This window comes from Epinephelus lanceolatus, chromosome 9, assembly GCF_041903045.1.
Source record: "Epinephelus lanceolatus isolate andai-2023 chromosome 9, ASM4190304v1, whole genome shotgun sequence".
Lineage (NCBI taxonomy): Eukaryota > Metazoa > Chordata > Actinopteri > Perciformes > Serranidae > Epinephelus > Epinephelus lanceolatus.
In genome coordinates, this window is record NC_135742.1 from 18569360 (window position 1) to 18589252 (window position 19893).

General features: G+C 41.6%; 2 protein-coding genes across 4 annotated transcripts; one reads left to right on the forward strand and one right to left on the reverse strand.

Moving 5' to 3' along the window:
• Nucleotides 1-344: 344 nt before the first annotated feature.
• znf131 (zinc finger protein 131) lies at nucleotides 345-6804 on the reverse strand. Of its 2 annotated transcripts, none has more exons than XM_078170644.1 (9): nucleotides 6685-6804; nucleotides 4734-4881; nucleotides 4546-4647; nucleotides 4277-4421; nucleotides 4065-4173; nucleotides 3795-3986; nucleotides 3301-3676; nucleotides 3035-3165; nucleotides 345-1438 (listed from the first exon to the last, which is right to left on the reverse strand). In XM_078170644.1, exons 2-9 carry the CDS (start codon nucleotides 4861-4863, stop codon nucleotides 914-916), a joined length of 1710 nt encoding a protein of 569 aa, XP_078026770.1. In that variant the 5' UTR covers nucleotides 4864-4881; nucleotides 6685-6804; the 3' UTR covers nucleotides 345-913. The 2 variants fall into 2 exon arrangements, with proteins under 2 accessions (XP_078026770.1, XP_078026771.1); XM_078170645.1 differs by lacking the exon at nucleotides 6685-6804 and adding an exon at nucleotides 6452-6566.
• Nucleotides 6805-10866: 4062 nt separating this feature from the next.
• Nucleotides 10867-14697, forward strand: selenop (selenoprotein P). Of its 2 annotated transcripts, none has more exons than XM_033620008.2 (5): nucleotides 10867-11007; nucleotides 11562-11792; nucleotides 12144-12356; nucleotides 12465-12582; nucleotides 12733-14697. In XM_033620008.2, the coding sequence occupies exons 2-5, from the start codon at nucleotides 11590-11592 to the stop codon at nucleotides 13345-13347; spliced, it is 1149 nt and encodes a 382-aa protein (XP_033475899.2). In that variant the 5' UTR covers nucleotides 10867-11007; nucleotides 11562-11589; the 3' UTR covers nucleotides 13348-14697. The 2 variants fall into 2 exon arrangements, with proteins under 2 accessions (XP_033475899.2, XP_033475900.2); XM_033620009.2 differs by having other exon boundaries at nucleotides 10868-11007; nucleotides 11559-11792.
• The last annotated feature ends 5196 nt before the right edge of the window (nucleotides 14698-19893 follow it).

The window sequence follows — 19893 nt, forward strand, 5'->3', positions numbered from 1 at the left end:
ATACGTGAGCAGCCTGCTGCGGGGCCACTGCTATCTGGGAGTGTCGTTGCCATGAGGGGGGGGTCTGCAACAGTGTTTGGTTGTGTAGTGCGTTCACAAGGCAAGAAACCAAGGCTTCCCAGCAGAAAACTGCATTGTAACAAAGTGATCTATGTTCACCTGTCAGTGGTTTTAATGTTGTGGCTGACTAGTCTTGCTTATGAAATGACAGGGGCAAAAGCCAAGGCTAAGCAAAACACTTGTCTATTTACACATCCAACAGATACAGAGCAGGTTTAACATCAACAGCATTCATACATCTATATACCCTGAGATGCTCTAAAGATAATCAGGAATTCAGTAGATTAATGTAAGACCTGTAACCCAGTCTGGAAACCAGTTTATTCCGTATCGGTTTTTCCTACAAAAACACCAAAAGTCAATATGAAAAATGAGCTTGAATAAAACTGTAGCATTAACACTGAGGATCGTCAGCACCACACATACGCTGTCTAATGAGCTGCAACAAAAACATTTCATTCATCGTCAAATTGTCTTGGCAAGTGACTCAAATGGAGAGAACATAATAGAAATCTGAATAAAATAAGGACACAAATAAAAAAAAAAAGCATAAAAATTGACTGATGAAGCACTGTAGAGTCATTAAGAGTACACGATGTAATGGCAAACAGCTCTGAAATAAATACAGGATCATTAATTTTATGTCTCTGTCACTCTCCATATCTCAGAGTTCAAAGAGTGAGAGGTGGTGGAAACAGAGTCGTTCAATGCAATGGCGGCCAGCAGGACATTTTTAGGCTACATGCTGTATCCCACATGCAGTGTTCTTTTTGGAAATACATCAGCTACATGACCATGCAGCTGCTTGTGACTCAAAGTGTCAGCAAGTCCTTTACAAGTCCTTTTCACATTCTCATACGACGGCTTGTTCCGTCTCCTCAACGCTCACCATTTCCCCCTCCATCTCTACCTCCACCTGAGAGTTCACCACCTGCTGCCCGTCAACTTCAGTCGTGGTCACGTGCACCACCTGGATCTGCACCCCGGCCTGCTTTAATCTCTCCACGTCCTCTTCGCACATCTCCGTCACCCCTCCGTCCTCCATCACGACTGTTGCGGTCTCCCCCATCTCCATCACATCCACAGGCTCCACTGTGACGTGTTCCACCTGGATTCCATCATCCAGCAGGACTGTGTCGGATCCTTCTATGCTCTGTGTTGCAATGGCGAGGGCGGCGGTGGCGGCAGAGTCAGTGATGACCAGCTCTTCAGTTGACTTGGTGTCCTCAATGGAATGGACTTGTTTGAGGTGGGCCTTTAGTTCTTTAGGGTGGGTGAACCACATGTCACACATTGTGCAGTGGTTGGGCTTGTCGCCAGTGTGGCTCACAAGATGGTCTTTGAACTGGTCCCAGCTGTTGAAGACACTGCTGCAGACCTGATGGAGGAGGTGTGGGAGAAAACAGTAGGTCACATAGGAATCATGGGGTCTATGAAACCTCAGAAATCAGAGACAATGTCCTTCACAATATCCTGGACCCAAAGGTTAGGTCATCAGTTGTCTACTTTTGTCAGACCAGCAGTAATAAACCAAAAAATATTCTATTTAAAAATGTATAACCCAAAAAAGCATCAAATTTTCAAATGTATTAAACTGAAACCAATTAATTATTTGACCTTTCTGCCTGAAATTTTTTTAAATTAAAGGAATATTTCATTTACAAAATAATTATTTGTACATCAATTAATCACTCCATATTACACTGAATTCATAAAGAGATCTTTGTTCTTCTCACATGCCTCAACAGTACATGAAATCACCAAAAACGGAGAAAATTCTTGAGGGGCAGTACACATGCCGCATTTTTTGCACCTTCAAATTCATTGTGTCCAATGCAGACGCATGTCAGGCATGCTCAAACACCAAAGAGATGCTGTCACGGTGTGCAAGCATCCCCAAGCGCCTATTTTTCTGGGCGCGATGGTTGCGATATGCCCACACACTTACAAACAGCACCTGGAAGAAGATCAGCTCTGCACTAAGGATTTCAGGTAAATAGGCTATGATACGATGCTTGTTAAGGTCGCTTGGCAACGTCAAATGCAACCTGCCACCATGCTTTTGAAAGCTGGCACAAAAAGGCACAAAAGTAGCACCCAGCACCCAACCTTGCATTTTCCAGGTGGTTAGAGATGCAGCATGTGTGCGGCCCCTACTAAATAAACATCATAGGTTACTGAGTTTAAGAACAGCAAAACTGTATCAAAACATCCATTTAAAAACTCTTGAAGAACGAGTGCGGTATAATTCAAGCGTCACTTATCCAGTCATATGCTTAGCACTTCCCAAACATGTATTTTCACTAAAACCATAGTATTCAAAACAATTCTGCAAACAAGCAGCACAACTGGGCAAGCATGTGCTGGAGTTCAAACACACACACTTGTCCAGACACAATGCTCGTCCGTTAATGAGACCGTTAATGCGGAAGTGTTTTTACAAGCAAGGTTTTAGCAAAAATGCAGCTGTTAAATGAGACTTGGATGATACTGCACAAACTGCATGACAGTTTGTAAGGAGCTGATTAGATATTGAAAAGCTGTTGTAAAGGCGGCCCTCTTTTACTGCAAGTCATTTCAAATTTCTCTTTTTTTTCGGTCACAGTGGAGGCATGCCAGAAAACAAAAGCTTTCTTCACAAATTCAACGTAACATAGAGCGAGTAACTGACATACAAATGATCACTTTGTGGGTGAAGTAATTACCTACACTAGGAGGAAACACTTGACTAAGATAAATACATTTCTCAAGGTAAAACACCACAATCTAAGCTGTATGACAATCTATCAGTACATACAGTGTTAGTAGATTATTTAATACATCTGTCTGTGCACTAAATGAGGCACATCAGAATGTCTGGTCTTTCTGCATTAAGTGAATGAAAACATTCATGTAATGTGAAAATCATTTCTCTACTGTAGATGCTGCGCTGGCAGAGGAGCGTTTGACGGCCCTGATTGTGCACAAACTGTACCTGGCATTCATAGAGTTTCTTGCGTCCCTTCTTGGCTCCAGCCCCGTTCTGACAGGCTGCCATATGGCACTTCAGTGTGCTGTTCCTTGCAAATCGCTCATGGCAATCTGGACACTCATACGGTTTTTCACCTACAGATAACACATATAAAGCCAAGCATGTATGTCAGTGCTAGATATGAAATAAGAAGTCAACAATATATAAGAAAAATTCATAGTTTGCATATTATGAATCTGAACACAACCAGCTTTGTTTTTCACTCTCACCTGTGTGCTTACGCAAATGCTCCTTAAAGTGGCCAAAGTGGTCAAAGTGCTTTTTACAGTATTCACAGACGTGCACTTTCTTTTGGGGTTTCTGGTTTCGAGACAGCTCTTCTGCATCAAAATGAAATGTGCTGATGTGCTGTTTCAAGGCGCCCTCCCGCGTGTAGGCTCTCCCGCAGTGGCTGCACACGTGGGGTTTTTCCAGCAAGCCCAGGTGCGTTTTCAAGTGCTGTTTGAGGTGGTAGTACAACTTGAAGCTGCGGTCACACTTGTTGCAGCGGAACATGTTGTCTACTTGGGAAATCTGGACCTCTACAACCTCGACGTTCTCCAGCACCTTGGAGGCAGTGACGGTCTCCTCCTGATACACCACCTCCTGCCAAAGACAAACAGGCAAGGCAGGGTTAATCCTTTCACATCTACAGCTCTTACTGTAAATATAGAGTTTTAAACCAAAAGAGCATTAACGTCCGCACAAATACAAGTAAATATACCTCTTCTATTCCTTCCTTCTTAACGACCTGTAGCGTAGGTTCTCCTTGCTGGTATTTGCTGGTTATGTCAGCAAGAAGAGCCAAAGCAGAGTCATCCGACGACTCCTGAGCATTCTTGGCTGCATCGACCACCTCCTCCAGTCCGGTCTCCTCCACCTCAATGGCCCCTTCTCCAATCACCTCAATCTCCACCTGGAGGACATTGAAAACAGTCAGTCCCAACAAGAACACGCTTCCAGTTCCACAACACACCGCCACGCACATACTGACCTGTTCCCCTTCTACTGAGGGTAGGCTCTCTGTGATCACATTAGACGTCTCAGCAATCTTCCTCTTTTTGCCTTTGCTCTTTGCCGTCAGTGAGGGATTCTCATTTATCCTACAAAAGAAGACAAGCTCTTGTTAATTTAAATTCTGACCATTGCACAATTTTAGCTTCAACAGCAGTGACACGTGGCAGGTAAGCTGCATGTGAGACTCACTTATTGCTGAGCGCTTTGATGGCTTCCTGCATCTGAAGATATTCAGCCGCCTTCCAGACATCAAAGGCCTCCTCTTCTCCAACTATGACCAGTGTTGCTGTGTAAGTGAACTCCATCAGCTGGCGGAAGGCCGTGTTACTCACTCCTGTCGGAGGATGACAGAGCAGCAGTAATGAGTAAAAGCTCTTTTACGCAACACAGTAACAAAGTCTGCATAGTAAAGTATGACTGTTTGTTTTTCTTCAAAAAATAATTAAAACACAGAATACCTTCTATCTCCACCAGTGGCTCCTGGGTAAAATCCTGGAAGAACTTGTGGAAAAACTGACTGCATGCTGCCAACACTGCTTTATGGGCTCTGAACTGATGTCCTGCAAGAGACAACAGACACGAACATAATAAGCATTGCTGAGGACTTTCACTAAGACACCATAAATCCTTAATATATACTACTTACCATCCACAATCAAGGTAATGTCTGTGAACTGGTCCAGCTGCCGTTGTTCATTAAGTTTGTCCATCATGACTTTGTAATGCGCTGGGTACTCATTGCCTCCCTCCAGCTCCACCTCCACCTCAGCCGCCATTATCGACCTTATCCCTTTCTGCACAGAATTTAGGAAGACATAATATTCTTAACATTGAGAAAGTTACACAGCTATTAGCTCAACTGACATCACCAATGTCACTTTGATTGACCTGGATTCCTGGATACAATTTTCTCTGTTGTTCTGATGCACAGTTATAAGAAGAGAACACACTAAAACAACAGCGAACAGCAAAAAGGTGCCCAATATTTAATGTTTCAACACATAAGTTCACACATGCAGTCATTTAGTGTTGATTAAAAACATGAAAATAAAATGAACCAAACACTTCGGGCACTCTGTTTACCACTTCAGTTCATAGATTTTCATCTACATCATAGATTTTTATCTACAGTATCTATCTTATCAGACCCCCTTCGATAAAATAGTTTGTATGACAAATGTAGCCTTGTCTTGACAGCCATGGCCAAGTCCATGACTTCAGTGAGTGCCACCTGACATGAGATTTGTGGAGGGACTCCTCTGTTTCATACATATTCCCACTTTGCATTTGCACTTTTGTAAACAGCAGGTCACCAACCAAAAATGCAGATGACTCTGGAATGATTTATGGACTGTTTCATTGCTATACTGTTGCTAGGGCAACAACTTTGGTCCCTGTTTACTTCCTGTCAGCTTCTGCATTAACATACATTCAAACAGGAAATACAAATGGACCCATTTAGAATGCTTATGTTGTCCGGTTTGAAACGGTTTATAGACCTTTTTATTGCTACTCTGTTGCTAGGGCAACAGCTTTGGCCCCTGTTAACTTCCTGTCAGCCTCTGCATTAACAAACAATCCAACAGGAAATACAAAGGGACCCCTGATGTAGAATGTTTATGTTGTCAAGTTTGAAAAGGTCCATAGAGTTTTGCAGCTCTGCATATTATTACACAGAGAAGAAAGTAACACAGATTAGGCAACTTCCTCATCTTGGGGACACATTTGTGGCTATTGTCAACGGCTGAAATGTGCAGTAGGTGTCTGCATTTGTGTTACATGCTCTATAAACCATGCTTAAGTGATAGTTAAGTCAAAAATGAAAGAATAATGTTTAGAGAACCACATTTTACTGCATGTCAAGTACATGCATTTCAAAGTTTGGTCACTGTGCAGTTTTAGAGCACAGCTGGCAGACCTGCATCTAAATAACAAAGCAAGACTGTGATTAAATTGTACTGGGTTGGAGAAGGTAATATCTAAGGTGACGAATGGCTTTACAGGACAACAACACTGCACAGAACAAGGAAGTCAAGGTGAGGGCCCATAAGAACAGCATCACAGCTGAGCATGGTAAAGCGTTGTGCTTGCCTTTAACTCCAGAATAAAAGTGTACATACGTAACAGTTTCACCCTGCTACATTTTAAGACCCTGGCGTGCCACACGAGGGGACGGGCGTGTAATAGAGTGTGTAATCCCACACATGGATGTTCATTTAACTAACGTTGACCGCTTTGCTAGCCCAGCTAGATGTTAGCTAGATGTTAGCTTGACTAGCAAACATGCAAACCTGCCCCCAACAGAAGAAAAGAATAAGTGATTTAACATACCCGAGACATAAATGTAACCACAGCCCAACTTACCAGGGCTGGATATACCTATATAAGCGTTTCGATACTGGAACATGAAGGAAATGAACATAGTACAACCCCAGAGTGTCGCAGGTAACGGGCCTCCTAGCACGCTCGCCATTTCGCGTTTGACAATCAACATTACGTCATCAAACCGCGCATTAAAATACACTTTTCCCAGACTAATTTCCTAATTATAACCGCCGTGGGTCAAAATACACGTCACAAACCATCGGTATGCATACCTCGAGTTTGGTTACGCTGCTTCAGAAAGTTGTTTTGCGATAGTATTTCCCTCGACGCATGTAGCGCTGTTCTACTCTCGTTGATCCAAAAAGGGCGGTCGCTCAAGCCTCGGGCCTCGGATTCCCAGAAGCCCTTGCGAAGGCAGGGACGCCGAGGAGCGTTGCTTAGTGACAGCGGTGAGTGGCGACCTTTTACATCATCCTCTGAATCAACTACTAAGAATGAGACAATCTAATTACATCCAACACGAATAAAAGTGTATTCTGAATAAATTAACATCACATTAAAATCAATTTATTTGATAGTAATAAGAGTAACAATGCATCCTCCCTATCAAAATAACACTGGAAGTTACAAGTAGCTAGTATAATGTAGCCTATAATGTTGTATTTACGCTCAACTACAGACTGTGGCCTTATTCCAGCTGGGTTTTCCTCCCATATGAGACTAGAAAAAGCATCTTATAAAGGGTAGAAACCTTAAACTCAAAGGTATGGAATGAGATTGATAACACTGCAGTGTCTTTATCTTTGTCTGATTAAACACATTTTTTCCTCATGTCTGGACCCCTGTCATTAGGCTTTCTATAGCTTATCAGGGTGTTACATTTCACAGTTTCATTATTTCTTATGAATTGCACTTTTTTTTTTTTAATATGTTTCTGTGAATAAAATTCTGAATTGAAATGAGGTGCAGCATATGGGTAGATGATTTTATATAATAATAAATAAAAAAAAAGCAGAGGGAGCATGAGGCATACAGTACGGTGCATGATTATGATTCTTATCAGTGCAACTGCACCAAACTGTGGGGACATCAACACCCAAGGGTGAAGTAGGCCTATCTCTGAGAATGTTTTGCTGACCCAGGTTTCTAAGATACTGCGCCACAGAGATGGGTCCAAGTCATTGTTTTTGCAAGTCACAAGTAAGTCTAAAGTCTTTGCACTTGAGTCTTAAGTTTAACCCCAAATCAAGACTGACAAGCAAGTCCTGAGCTTTCAGTTCTGAGTCCTAGTAATAAGTAGGACTAAGTAATAATGCTCTTTGCCACATGTAATGCCATATTAACGACAGAGTAATACATTAAATTAAAAAAAAATCATAAATACTTTTAAAAATTTGTATTAGGGCCACACAATATATCACATTTTTATCGTTATTGCAATACCAACTTGCACAATGAACATATTGTGAAAGAATGCAATATCGCATTCAGGAACTGAATTCGTTGAAAGAGAATATCAGTAGAAAACTGCAATTGGTGCCTCTTGGAGTCAGTTGTTCAATATATTTGATAAAAGAATGTTGTAAATAGTTTCCCTTCATTTTTTTTAAATTCAACAAGTAATTTGTTGTATGTTAGCAGTTTACTGAAGCAAGCAGAAAGACAACACTGAGTGCACTTTAATATCTTTTTGTTTGTCGCCTGTGATGTCGTTACTGCAATATTCAGCAATGTTATCACATGTTGCATATTTTCCTCATATCATTACGTTAAAACAAGTTTGATGAAAGTTGTTGCATCTCCGTCTGTAATTTTCAAGTTTTGAATACTACAATTTGTTTTTTGTTGACTATGTATGTGAACGAAATTATCTTTTGTGTCATTTTCATTATCAGCTATTTTCAACTCAAAAGGCTCAAGTCCAAGTGAAGTCCCAAGTCACTGGTGCTAAAGTCCACATCGGGTTGCAAGTCTTTTTTTTTTTTTTTCTTTGTCAATCAAGTCTGAGGTCATCAAATCTGTGATTCAAGTCCAGATCTCTGCTGTTCCACCTGTTTAACTGTTGGTTATTCAGTAATGTTTAGTGTGGCGTTTCATCATCAGTTCAGATTTCTTAAAGCAAACTGATTTGCATTTTTATATGCAGGTCAATGTGCCCTGATAAAGAGCGTATGTCACAGTGCCAGACACTGTAAATGAGTAACACTGGGTCATAGACGACCTGGCAGGACAAATGTCATGCTCTGCTGTATCAGCTGACACTACACGACAGTCAAGGCATCTCACTGCACTGATCAGGTGATGTTTATAGTCACTGATACCTGCATTTACTCTGCACACTGATACATGTTGTCTGCTGGACCACAGCCGTCATGTGTTATTGCTCCACTCTGTTTGTATGTGTCCTTTTAGATCTTCAATTTTAACTTCTACTCGGGGGATTATTTACTGTGCATCCTCCATGTTGGTATGCATGTAATGTATGCAAGATAGGTCCATCTCACATGTTAAGCATACGACTAAGTCATCTGCAGAACTTTTGTAATCAGCACAAGCAGCTGGAAATTAACTGTTCAACTTGTCTTAACGACGATCTCTAATATTTAATTGTGAGAACTAAAGTGGTAAATCTTGTAGAGATATATAGTGGGTGTGGGAACACCCATGACACTAGGAAACCCGACCTGACAGCAGTGCTAAATACATCCTCAAAATCACCATGGAGAAAAACAAACACTTCTTTCACACAGTTGTAACAACAAGCTTGAATTAGATTGTCTGATACTGTGTGGGTGTTACTGTTAACGTGTCCATCCCTCCATGCTGTACTGCTCACCATAGTTTTTGAGGTAATAGCTTATATTCACACTTAATCTTAACCACAGTGACATCGACTGGCCTAGTTAAAACTGGCCTTTGACCTCAGTAATCTTGTAACAATGCTCTCACCGCTCCAAACTAGAGGGCCTATATCTGCAGCAGGATAACCTCACCTGCCCGACTGGACTTTGAGGCTATTTACAGCTCTTTTTTTTTTTTATTAAACTGTGGATGTCACATAGGTCTCTGTCCCTGCAGTGTTGCACAATAATTGCTCCCTCACCTAAGACTGGGTAACAAGTTTCAACAAAAATAAGAATGTGTCAGTATTTAGAACATGTGCATTTATTTCCCCTGATGAAAAAACATAAAAGTCAAGGGCTTTTATTTTGACAAAATTAAAGACACATTTCCTCCTCAGACCTGATCTTTTGTTTGGTATGCATTTTTGATTTCTCCTAGCTATTTGAGTTCAGAAGGATCCGATAAATATAAAAAACTAAACACTGTCAACAATAATAAATCTCAATGTCCTCAAACGAGACAACAATTAGCCTAAGTCCCAATGTCTTCAAAAAAGTACTTCCTAATTAACAGCATCTTAGCTTGTTACTGTTGCTAAAATTGGTTAAATTTGTTGCCGTATCAAACTACAAACATTATTAATCATAAATAAACAAGTTTCAACCATAAATTTTGATCAGGTTTTGGACCTTGTCCACTTCAGGATCGGCTGCAGACTGACTTGGCAGAGATGGCTGCCATCTTGTTTTTACATGGATTAATATATTGTGCTCTTACTACCACTAGATGGCACAAAAAAGTGTCCACAAACGAGGACAACAGGTCTAAGTTAAGCAGAATGAAGTGTAACGTCAAGTAAATCCAAAATTTTATGTCCTCATGAGTACACAGGGTCTCAGGGGGATATAATGGATGCAGAGAAGGCACAAAATGGTGCATAAAAATTCACCAGAATGCAGCATATTTGATGATTTGAGTTCGATGCTCAAAATCTTTCTTGCAGAGGACACTATAACCCTGTGTTTCATGCGTCCTCCCTCCAGTGTTGCCTACACTTGCAGCATATGCCCAGTTTAGTTCAGCACTACACAATACCCTGTAAATATTATCCTCCCTTTCTGTCTGTGTGTATTAAACCGCAGGATAACTTCTCAGGAATGCTCAATCATGTCACATGTGCATGTTGTTTAGCTGTGTAGATGGTGACTCTGCAGCGACATGCTGGAAACTGACCAGAGTCCCACCCTCTGTCCTTTCTCGCTTCCCCTCTCTTCGCTGAAAGTGAAAAACAGAATTGCACAATGGTCTTGCACCATCGCGAAGGCTCATAACACACCTCTACGATATACTGAACACAGTGTCAAAGCATTTAATTTAATTTACAAGGCAAATGCATGCACTATCTGTAGGGCTGACATATCTTCACCGCCCGTGTGAGACAGGCAGCTCTTTCTCCTCACACTATTCCCCCGAAGGAATTTGTCAAGCTGCCAGCTGCAGAGAAACATACCCCATCAGATAAAGTGATTGTATCCTGTCAACAAGGGGATTTTGTGCACTGTGACTTTTTTGACTTGAGGAAAGTGTAGGCATCAGCAAACAGCTGGGGTTGAACTTTGTCCTACCTCCACATAGAAAAACAACAGGCAGAGTATAAAAGGGGGGAGCAGCGGAGGAAGAGAGTTGTTTTTGTTCAAGGAGTTGCAGCAACGCAGAGCTGAGCTGAGAGAAAGAAACTTTTTACACAAGGGGTAAGTGACAGAATCCACCTAATTTCACTGAGTTACTTCAAAATGCAGCAATGCACAGAAAGCAAAATGTATTTATTTATTTTTATACATGATTCTTTTACAGCTACAATAAAAAAAATGTTTATTTTTTCATAGCTGTGGCTGTATTACTCTCATAAACGTCACTGAACTGTTATCTACATTATATAACTTCTCTGCCTTTATACATGTTGTAATATATCAGAAATGTAACATGTTATGCTTCAACAATTGCTGCTTCTTGTTCAACTACATGCTGTTTCTTTGATTTTACCACGTATCCACAAGCTTCAATTTGTATAGAAACAACAAGAGCACAAATTTGGGAACCTCAAATAAACTGCGTTGGCATACCTATGCCGATTTGGAGAATGTACAAATGATAACCCCTTCTCTGACCTTTTGTACAATCCTTCCACTTCTGTTTGCTGAGTTTGACCAAATCTCATACTCCCTTCCCCTTGTCTCCTCTTTCACCCCTTCCCCAACTTCTCCCTCTCCCCACCCACTATCCCTCCCCTCTCTGTGCTCAGCAGATTGGGGCAGAGAGGAGGCACCACAGGGATGTGGGCGTGCCTCAGCCTGCTCATCACTCTCTGCCTGCTCCATGGGGGCGGTGCAGAGAGTGACGGGGGCGGTCCTCGCTGTCAGCTGCCACCAGCCTGGAAGATAGGGGAGGTGGAGCCGATGAAGGGGGCCATGGGTCATGTGACGGTGGTGGCTCTTCTGCAGGCCAGCTGATTGTTCTGCTTGGTGCAGGCCTCCAGGTATGGGCCCGTCATGTGTAAGCCAATGTCCATCTTGAAAAAAGTGTGGCATTACATCATCATAGGAACCCTGAATCTGTGGCAAAACATGACGCTCACACTGCTTTGTTAATGGTATTAGATATTAAACAGTGCCATTGAATGCTATGGCCCATTCTGCAAGGCTTGCCAAGTTGGCAGTGAGGTACAGCAGGCTCAGACTGGCCCTGTTTGTGCAACTAATACAAAGTTCACTGTTAAAGAAGTGCATCCTGTTCATACTTGTTTGTTAAGCAAACTATCCTGATGAAACTTAATTAACGATTTTATCTTGGCAACTGATTTTTAAACTCCTGTCCCTCACCTGAACAGAATGGACGGCCTGCGCCAGAAGCTTGAGAATCAGGGCCTGAAGGACGTGGTCTACATGGTTGTTAACCAGCAGGGGGAGCAAGCACAGCGCCTGCACCCCATGCTGGCCCTGAAACTGTCAGAGAACATCACACTCTACAAGCAGGACGAGCAACAGCCTGACATCTGGCAGGCACTGGGCGGAGAGAAAGATGACTTCCTCGTCTATGACAGGTGTGTTACCTGTAGTGTATAGTTTTCACATTGTGTAAGGCAAATCCAGAGCAAATATTCTTCTTTTTTTCTGATCCTCACCATGTTTTTCTATCCCTTGGCCATCAGGTGTGGTCGTCTCACCTACCACATTTCTCTTCCGTACTCCATCATCGGACAAGGTCATATTGAGGGTGCGATCAAAGATACCTACTGCAAACGCGTCTGTGGGGACTGCACACATGAGGTACAGACCACACACAACTCCAAGAACATACAGTTTAAACAAGCATAAGCCCACTGTTAATACTTTGGTAACACATTTTATAAAGATAAGCTCATACGCTGCAGTGTCTTTTGGCTCTGTTTCCATTTATCTTCTCAAATTTTTCCACAGAGCACTGAGACCCCAGAGGAGTGCACGAGAACACCAGATGCACAGCCTGATGCAGACACCGCCCCACCTGTGGAGGATGGTTATGGTCACCATCATGGTCACCACCACGGCCATGGCCACCACCACGGCCATGGTCACCACCACGGCCATGGCCATCATGGTGTTGATCATGGCGTTCATCCCCGTGGGCATGATCACAACCATGGCCAGCAGGGTGTTAGTCAGCAGGGACAGGAGCAAGTTGGAGGAGATCATTTAGATTTAGGCCAGATGCAGCAAGTAGTGCACATGCACCAGATGCCACAGGATGCCCAAGGGGCCCCTGTGAGGCCTTGAGTAACAGAGAAGGCTAGCTGAAAGTCAAAGTACAGCTGACAGTGGGCAGCAGGCTCTGAAAACGAAGTCGCTCCCAAGGCCAGCTGATGCTGACACTGACGCAGGCTGTTTGGTGACGCAGGGAGCGAACAGCCGGTCGGTTTGTGACACTGTAATGAGGCACTTCCCGCCTCCTGACAGTGACACGGGCTGATGGGCGATGCAACCAATAATGTCAGGGAGAACTGACAGTGACGCTCGCCTCCTGCTGAATGACAGCAGCCTCAGCAAACTCCATGAGCCTGACCCGCAGGCATGAGCTGAGGATGAGAGCAGCTGTAAGCTGCCTCTGATATCAGCTTCATACTAATACCAGCCAGAAACACCAGGGTCAAGTGCTCTTTTTACCAACTAGTATTACCCTGGGAGAGGGCAGAGCAACTCCTGACAGCGTGCATGTAGGATAGATGAACATGAGTCCAACATCACACTGATGAAGACACAATAAACACATCAAGCAAAGCATGCACTGGCAGCTTGTTAACTCATTACATTTGGCAAAAGATATGCAAATAATTTGTGCCTTGAAGAACATACACCATGTTTCACCTGTCTCTGCGTGTCTGTCAGTGGGTTGCTCTCACCCTTGCTCAGGAGTGTATGTGGTTGTCATGTTCATAAATGACCTCCTCCATTTTGCTATCTCCATCCTTAATGAATCCAGGCGCAGAAACTACGCTCTAGTGGCGTCTGTATGAAATCCGGCAGGAGACAGAGGAGAGGGTAGTTCAGGAGCATGATAAACACTTTAAACAAGTTCAAGATGTAAGGATATTTGAGGGAACAGAAAAAGATATGATCTTCAAATACGGGAAAAATTACATTCGATTATTATCAGAAATCCTTGAAGACGGTTTTACTGGGAAAACCTGAAAGCATTGACTTGTTACTGAGAAAAAAATAAGTCTAAAAAACATTTCAAAGCAGACTTTAAAAAGTTTATACCAGTGATGTTTTTGTCTGTAACACAAGCTATTGATTGATTGTTCTTGGGCACATATAACAGCAGTAACTACCATGAATGTCTTTTTTTATGTTTGTCCTTAAAAGTGCTGTATGTAACTCTGGAGAAAGACAGATGATTTTTTGAGTCTCATTCCCAGGCCGTCAAATACCGACGCTCTGAGTTGGTGGTTCAGTCAGACTACCTACCCAAAGCGTCAGTATTTGACGACCTGGGAATGAGACTCAACGATCCTCTATGTTTCTCCAGAATTCACGCAGCACTTTGAAAGTCTGCAAGCTAAAACACCTATCAGGAGTAGCATTTTAAATGCTAAGTACACGGTATTTCCTGTGTATGTTTTCTTAACATTTTCTAGATTTGCTATGCAGGTTGCAAAATCGCACAAATTTATACACGGCTTGCTTAAAGAAAAAAAAAAATACATGACTCTACAGTTTGGAAAAGGGAAGAGGGAAAAGCAAATGTGAAGCAGTAACGACTATTGGAATACACTCTGTAATTAATGATGGTTTCTGCGGGAAGATAACAGTCACCCTGAAAACCTGATGCTTTTACAGAGAGTTGTATTGTGTTAAGGCTGTCAAACATAGAAACTGAGAGTTGAATAAAGATGGTGGAGTCCCTTTTGGAGTGTGTGTATGTTCTTGTTAAAGTTTAAACATAAAAATATGACTGTGAATGTCTATATTTAAGCATGCTGACTTGAAAATTTGCTGTGTAAGCAGAACTGATGGGTCAGGGTGGGAGTGACTCTTGGTGGTACTTGGCAACTATCCCACACGTACCAGAGAAGTTGGAGGCATGTGACCTCAACAAAGCAGAGGGATCATATTACCCACAATGTGCAAGTGTACATTTATATAGAGTTTAAAGCATGCCATTAAAGTCCAGTTATTACACAGATCTTATGGTTTTATGGTGTTGAGTTCATAAAACTGTTTTATTAACACATTTTGGAGATTTACAGAAGGGTTCTATTAAACGGCTGTGCCCAGTATTCGCCAGCAGATGGCGATAAAGGCCCACACAACAAACCACCACCACACTCCCAACAGCTGATTGCTGAGTTTACTTAATGGCCTCTTATAGGCTTACCACATTCTTTGACAACTCCACCTGTTAAACTCCTTTTAACAGAGTCCTTCCTCACAACAAGGCATTAACTAAAGTGACTTTAATTCTGACTGACTATTGCAACATTTATATAAAAGCCGTCTTTCTCTAATTTCCACTGCACAGATGTACAAACATGCGATTTCAATTCCAGCAGCGCAAACTCTCCTGATTTAGCACACACATGAGCAGCACATGTGAAGTGCCAGCTTGTAATGTTTGCACAAGTAGTCTGTAGGGGATGATGATTATTTCAAATGGTTTCACTGAAGCAGAACACATTTAAATGTTACATGGAAAACAAAAACACATCTTGTTTAGTCAGAGGTGGTTATACATACTTTGGCTCCTCAACTATTGTATTCTATTTAAATAAAACAGTTTATCTGGTTTGTTAGTGTGGTATATTTGTGTTTGTACTTCACGTAGTATTAAAAGGACATTTTTCCCCCAAATTAAAAAATCTACTGTGCTATTTATCAGTCTAGATTGTTATGGCGTGAGCTGCCAAGTGTTGGAGATATTGGCCGTAGAGATGTCTGCCTTCTCGCCAGTATTATAAAACTAGATGGCGTTTGGCTTGTGGTGCTCAGAACACAAAAAATACTTGTGAAAAACTCAACAGCAATGTCTCTTTCCAGAAATCCTAACCCTGTTAATCAAGATAATTCACAGACGTTGCGAACAGTTACGTGTAGGAGCTAGGGCTGTCAAAATAACGTATTAATTTCAATTGATTTATTTCAGATAAAATAAAAGTTAATGCCGATTGGTCGCGTTCCATAGTGCCATTTGACTCTGTGCTTCATTGAAGGCCACAGTGGCTTCGTCACATGATGGATGCAGATGAGACAACACTGCTTGGGCCCCTGAACATGACATTTATATATTAAAAAAGGCCCAGATGGAGCTGTTGATAGGAGCGCTGCAATTTCTGCAGTGAGGAATTTTTGTACCATTGGAGTACTTAAAACCTGAAATATCACCTCAACACACAGCACTTAGGTCTGAGTTAGCACAGCCTCTGATGCTAGCGCTAGCAGCCAGCCTCCGCAAGTCTCACTCGACCAGGCGTTCAGACAACTGCAGTCCAGTTTTGGTGGTAGAGGACAGGGAGACAACTGTGTCCAAGCAAGTCAAGCAGCTTAACTACAACATATCTGCCAAAATTAATTTGAATTTAAATTCTTTGAATACTTTCACAGCTCTTGTAGGAACTATTTTGTTTCTACTTAACTACACCCACCAACCGAATCGCAACTCTTGTGGGAAGTTTCAAGTTTGTATCTACTCATGGATGAGAGGCTCATGCTTGAGACTGCGTGAGGTATAAAAATTAATGGTGTCCTCCTCAGCTGAGCTGTAACGTTCACTAGCTCAGTGATGCTAGGTGAGCTAGCAGTAGATGCACACTTCCTTCGGCGCAGTGATACGGTTGGTGGGTGTAGTTTGGTAGAAAGAAAATAGCTCCCACATAAAACTGCTCACAACAATGTCTGTGGATTATCTTAAGTAACTAGGTCATGATTTCTGCAAAGAGACATTGCTGTTGAGTTTTTCAAATGTATTTTTTAGCGCTTTGAGCACTACAAGCTGAGTGCCATCTAGTTTCATTATATCCAAGAGAGGGAAGACATCTTTAAGACCGTTATCTCCAACACTCTGCAACTCGAAAACGATCTAGACTGATAAATAACACTATTTATTTTTTATTTGGGGGAGACCTGTCACTTTGACAAATGTGGCATCAACTAAAAAAGCATCTTAGGCTCGTTTTCCATACTAACACTTATATACCGACATCAACATACAGCTCAAAACCTGTGAAATTGTCTTCAAGACTTAAGGTGTAACACCCTCTGCTCAGTGTAATGTATCTGAATTGCCTGTCTGACTGTGTCTCTGAAAAGGTCAACAAGCAACCGGAGGTAATAAATGAGGCCGAGGTGGACTGCCTGTGTGGGCGTAATTGGGCCGAAGATCCAATACAGGGGAACAGTGACTTATGGGTAATTACCTGCAATGTCCTGAGACGAAGAGCTGTGAGTGGCTGTCTCTCTGATTCAATCAGCCCCACACAGAGCAGTGCAACACACAGCCTGTCTTAATTGTCCGATATGCTTTCCCCCCAATGCACAACTGTTTCTGCAGCCGTTTCTACTCCAGCAGCAAGAGAGAGAGAGGGAGAGAGAGAATCACACACTTGTGAACTCATTCACAGACACAAAGTGTCCCTGTGTTGCTCACAAACAAGTATGCATTCTCCACCCTGCAGCCGCCACACATACACACACACACACACACACACACACACACACACACACACACACACACACACAATCCCTATTTTCCTCTCTCTCTCTCTCAGACACACAAATCTATTTGCATTTGAACTCTCAGACTGCAGTGGGCTGTACATGTTCTTCATTAACATCCTTTTTCTGTCTCTGAGTGCTGATCTGAGCTGACCTTTCCTGTGCAGTGCGCCGCTTGTGTACTTTTAATGACACAGTTGGCGGTGAGCTAAGGAGCTCTTTTGAACAGAGTTGAACGAGTTACATTTTAAATTGAATCCATATGAGAATACTGCTCCAAATTATTATCAGTAACATGATCTTGATAACCTTGGTGAAATCTAATTTGTTTTATTTACTTTTGCTTCTCCAACACTAACATCAGATTATTGGATTAATTAAATACTGGGTCCAATTTAAGGAGGAGTGTTTAGAAAGACATGACATTTTTTGGAAAGCATAACAAACTAGTGTTGTCAGAAATATCAATTTGTTGATAGATATCAATTTATTTATGCATTTATTTTAAGAAAAGTTATGTTCTTTTGTTGGAACTGGGGTGGTTGGTCTTGAAAAACCTGGAATAAAAGTTTGTTTTTTTGTTTTCAATGTTTAATTTCTAAGTGATTATTGCTAAAGCTTGATTGAAATTGCTCGAATGGACTGGTTAAATTTTGTATAAAAAAATTTGTGGAAGCTCTCTGAGGCTCCTGTCACCCCTTAAACATGCAAAATGGTTTAGTCCACCCCTGCACCACGATTCCTCTCTAGACTCAGCTAGAGCTGATACTGCATTTACCTCGGAAGTCGGAGTTGACTGTGTTCAAGTACAACAACTCAGGAAACCAAGGTGTTGATAGCAACACCAGTTAATAATTCATTACACTGCATTTTGTGCATACGAACACTTTAGCAACAGATAGAAGCTGGAAAGGACTGTGCATATGACTGTTTCAGTGAAACACAAACAAGACAGAAGAGCTAATACACAGTTTAATACTACATCTTTCACTGCTGCTGATGGGCAGATAAGGTTGGGTTGGTGAGGTTCCTCTGACTTTCAGAGTCAGAAATCCAACTTAAAGGGGGTTCCAGTTGAAATTTGTGACTGGGAACTCGGAAATTGTGACTTTCCAGTACAAATGGAGCGCACCGTGAGTGAGCGCTGCTGGGGCACCAATGTGCACTGTCCTGTCTTTCCCCAAGAAAAGAAAACTGGGCTTCCAAAACAAGAAAAACATGAGGAAACTAAAGTAAAGAAAGCCAACTGGCATTGAAATAAAAATTTCAAAAGTTGCGCAGCAGAAATGTGGATCAAGACAGGAAGGTTGGGAACCCACAAAGACTGATTTTGCATGCCCAGAATTTGTTGCTAAGCCCCTGCTTGCAGCTAAGGGCCCTGGGCCAGATTCAAACCAAGGCTGCTGTGCTGTACCCAGTGTGCTACCAGGACATCCTAATATATATAGATTCTGAATATTTGAAATGATTTTAATACTCATTATTAAAAGAAACATACTCAGCATGGATACACTGACTCCAGTTGTGCTTTCCCGCTCTCTCTTATTGTTAATGTTGACTACAGTCATTCTGCTGCACTCTGCCCCTAACCAAATAGTCGTCGTCATCGTTCTACCCTTGTTATTAAACCCTGGTTATATTTATCTTTAACCTACTGAGACCCTGTGTCTCACATGGGGATATTACATTTGAGTTTCCTCCACCTTATACTTCATTCTGCTTAACTTCGACCTATTTCCTCATTGCAGACACTTTTATGCTCAGTCTACAGCTGATCCCGACACAAATATGGACTAGGTACAAAACCTGATCAGATTTTATGGTCGAAACTTGTTTATTTGTGCTAAATAACGTCTGTAGTTTGATATGGCATACAACATTTGACCAATTTTAGCAAAAGCAACAAGCTAAAATGCTGTTAATTAGGAAGTATTTATGACATTGGGACTTTATTATTGTCTCGTTTGAGGACACTGGGACTTAATAATTGTATTATGCCAGCATTACACACAGGCCAATTAGATGTGACAGACTGTTCCTACAGATTTTTTTTTTTTTTTTTTTGTAGACTGGAGTATGGAGATATGTTGCATTCTTTGCAAATTTGTTTTTGCACAGCCACGTTCAAATATTGAAAACTATACTTACGAGGTCCTACATTCCCACATAGCTTGGAGAAATTAAACTGCATAGCAAACAAAAGCTGCAATCTAAGAGGTTTAATAAAAAATTACAATTTTATGCACTCTGTCAATTTTTCAGTAGCATTGAAAATGATATATTGATATTTTTCAAAGTATTGTAGTGAAGTCAGAAATTTGAGTTTTGTGATAACACTAAAACCTAAAAAGTTAAAATAAGTTTTTATTTTTGAGGACACTGACAAAAAAA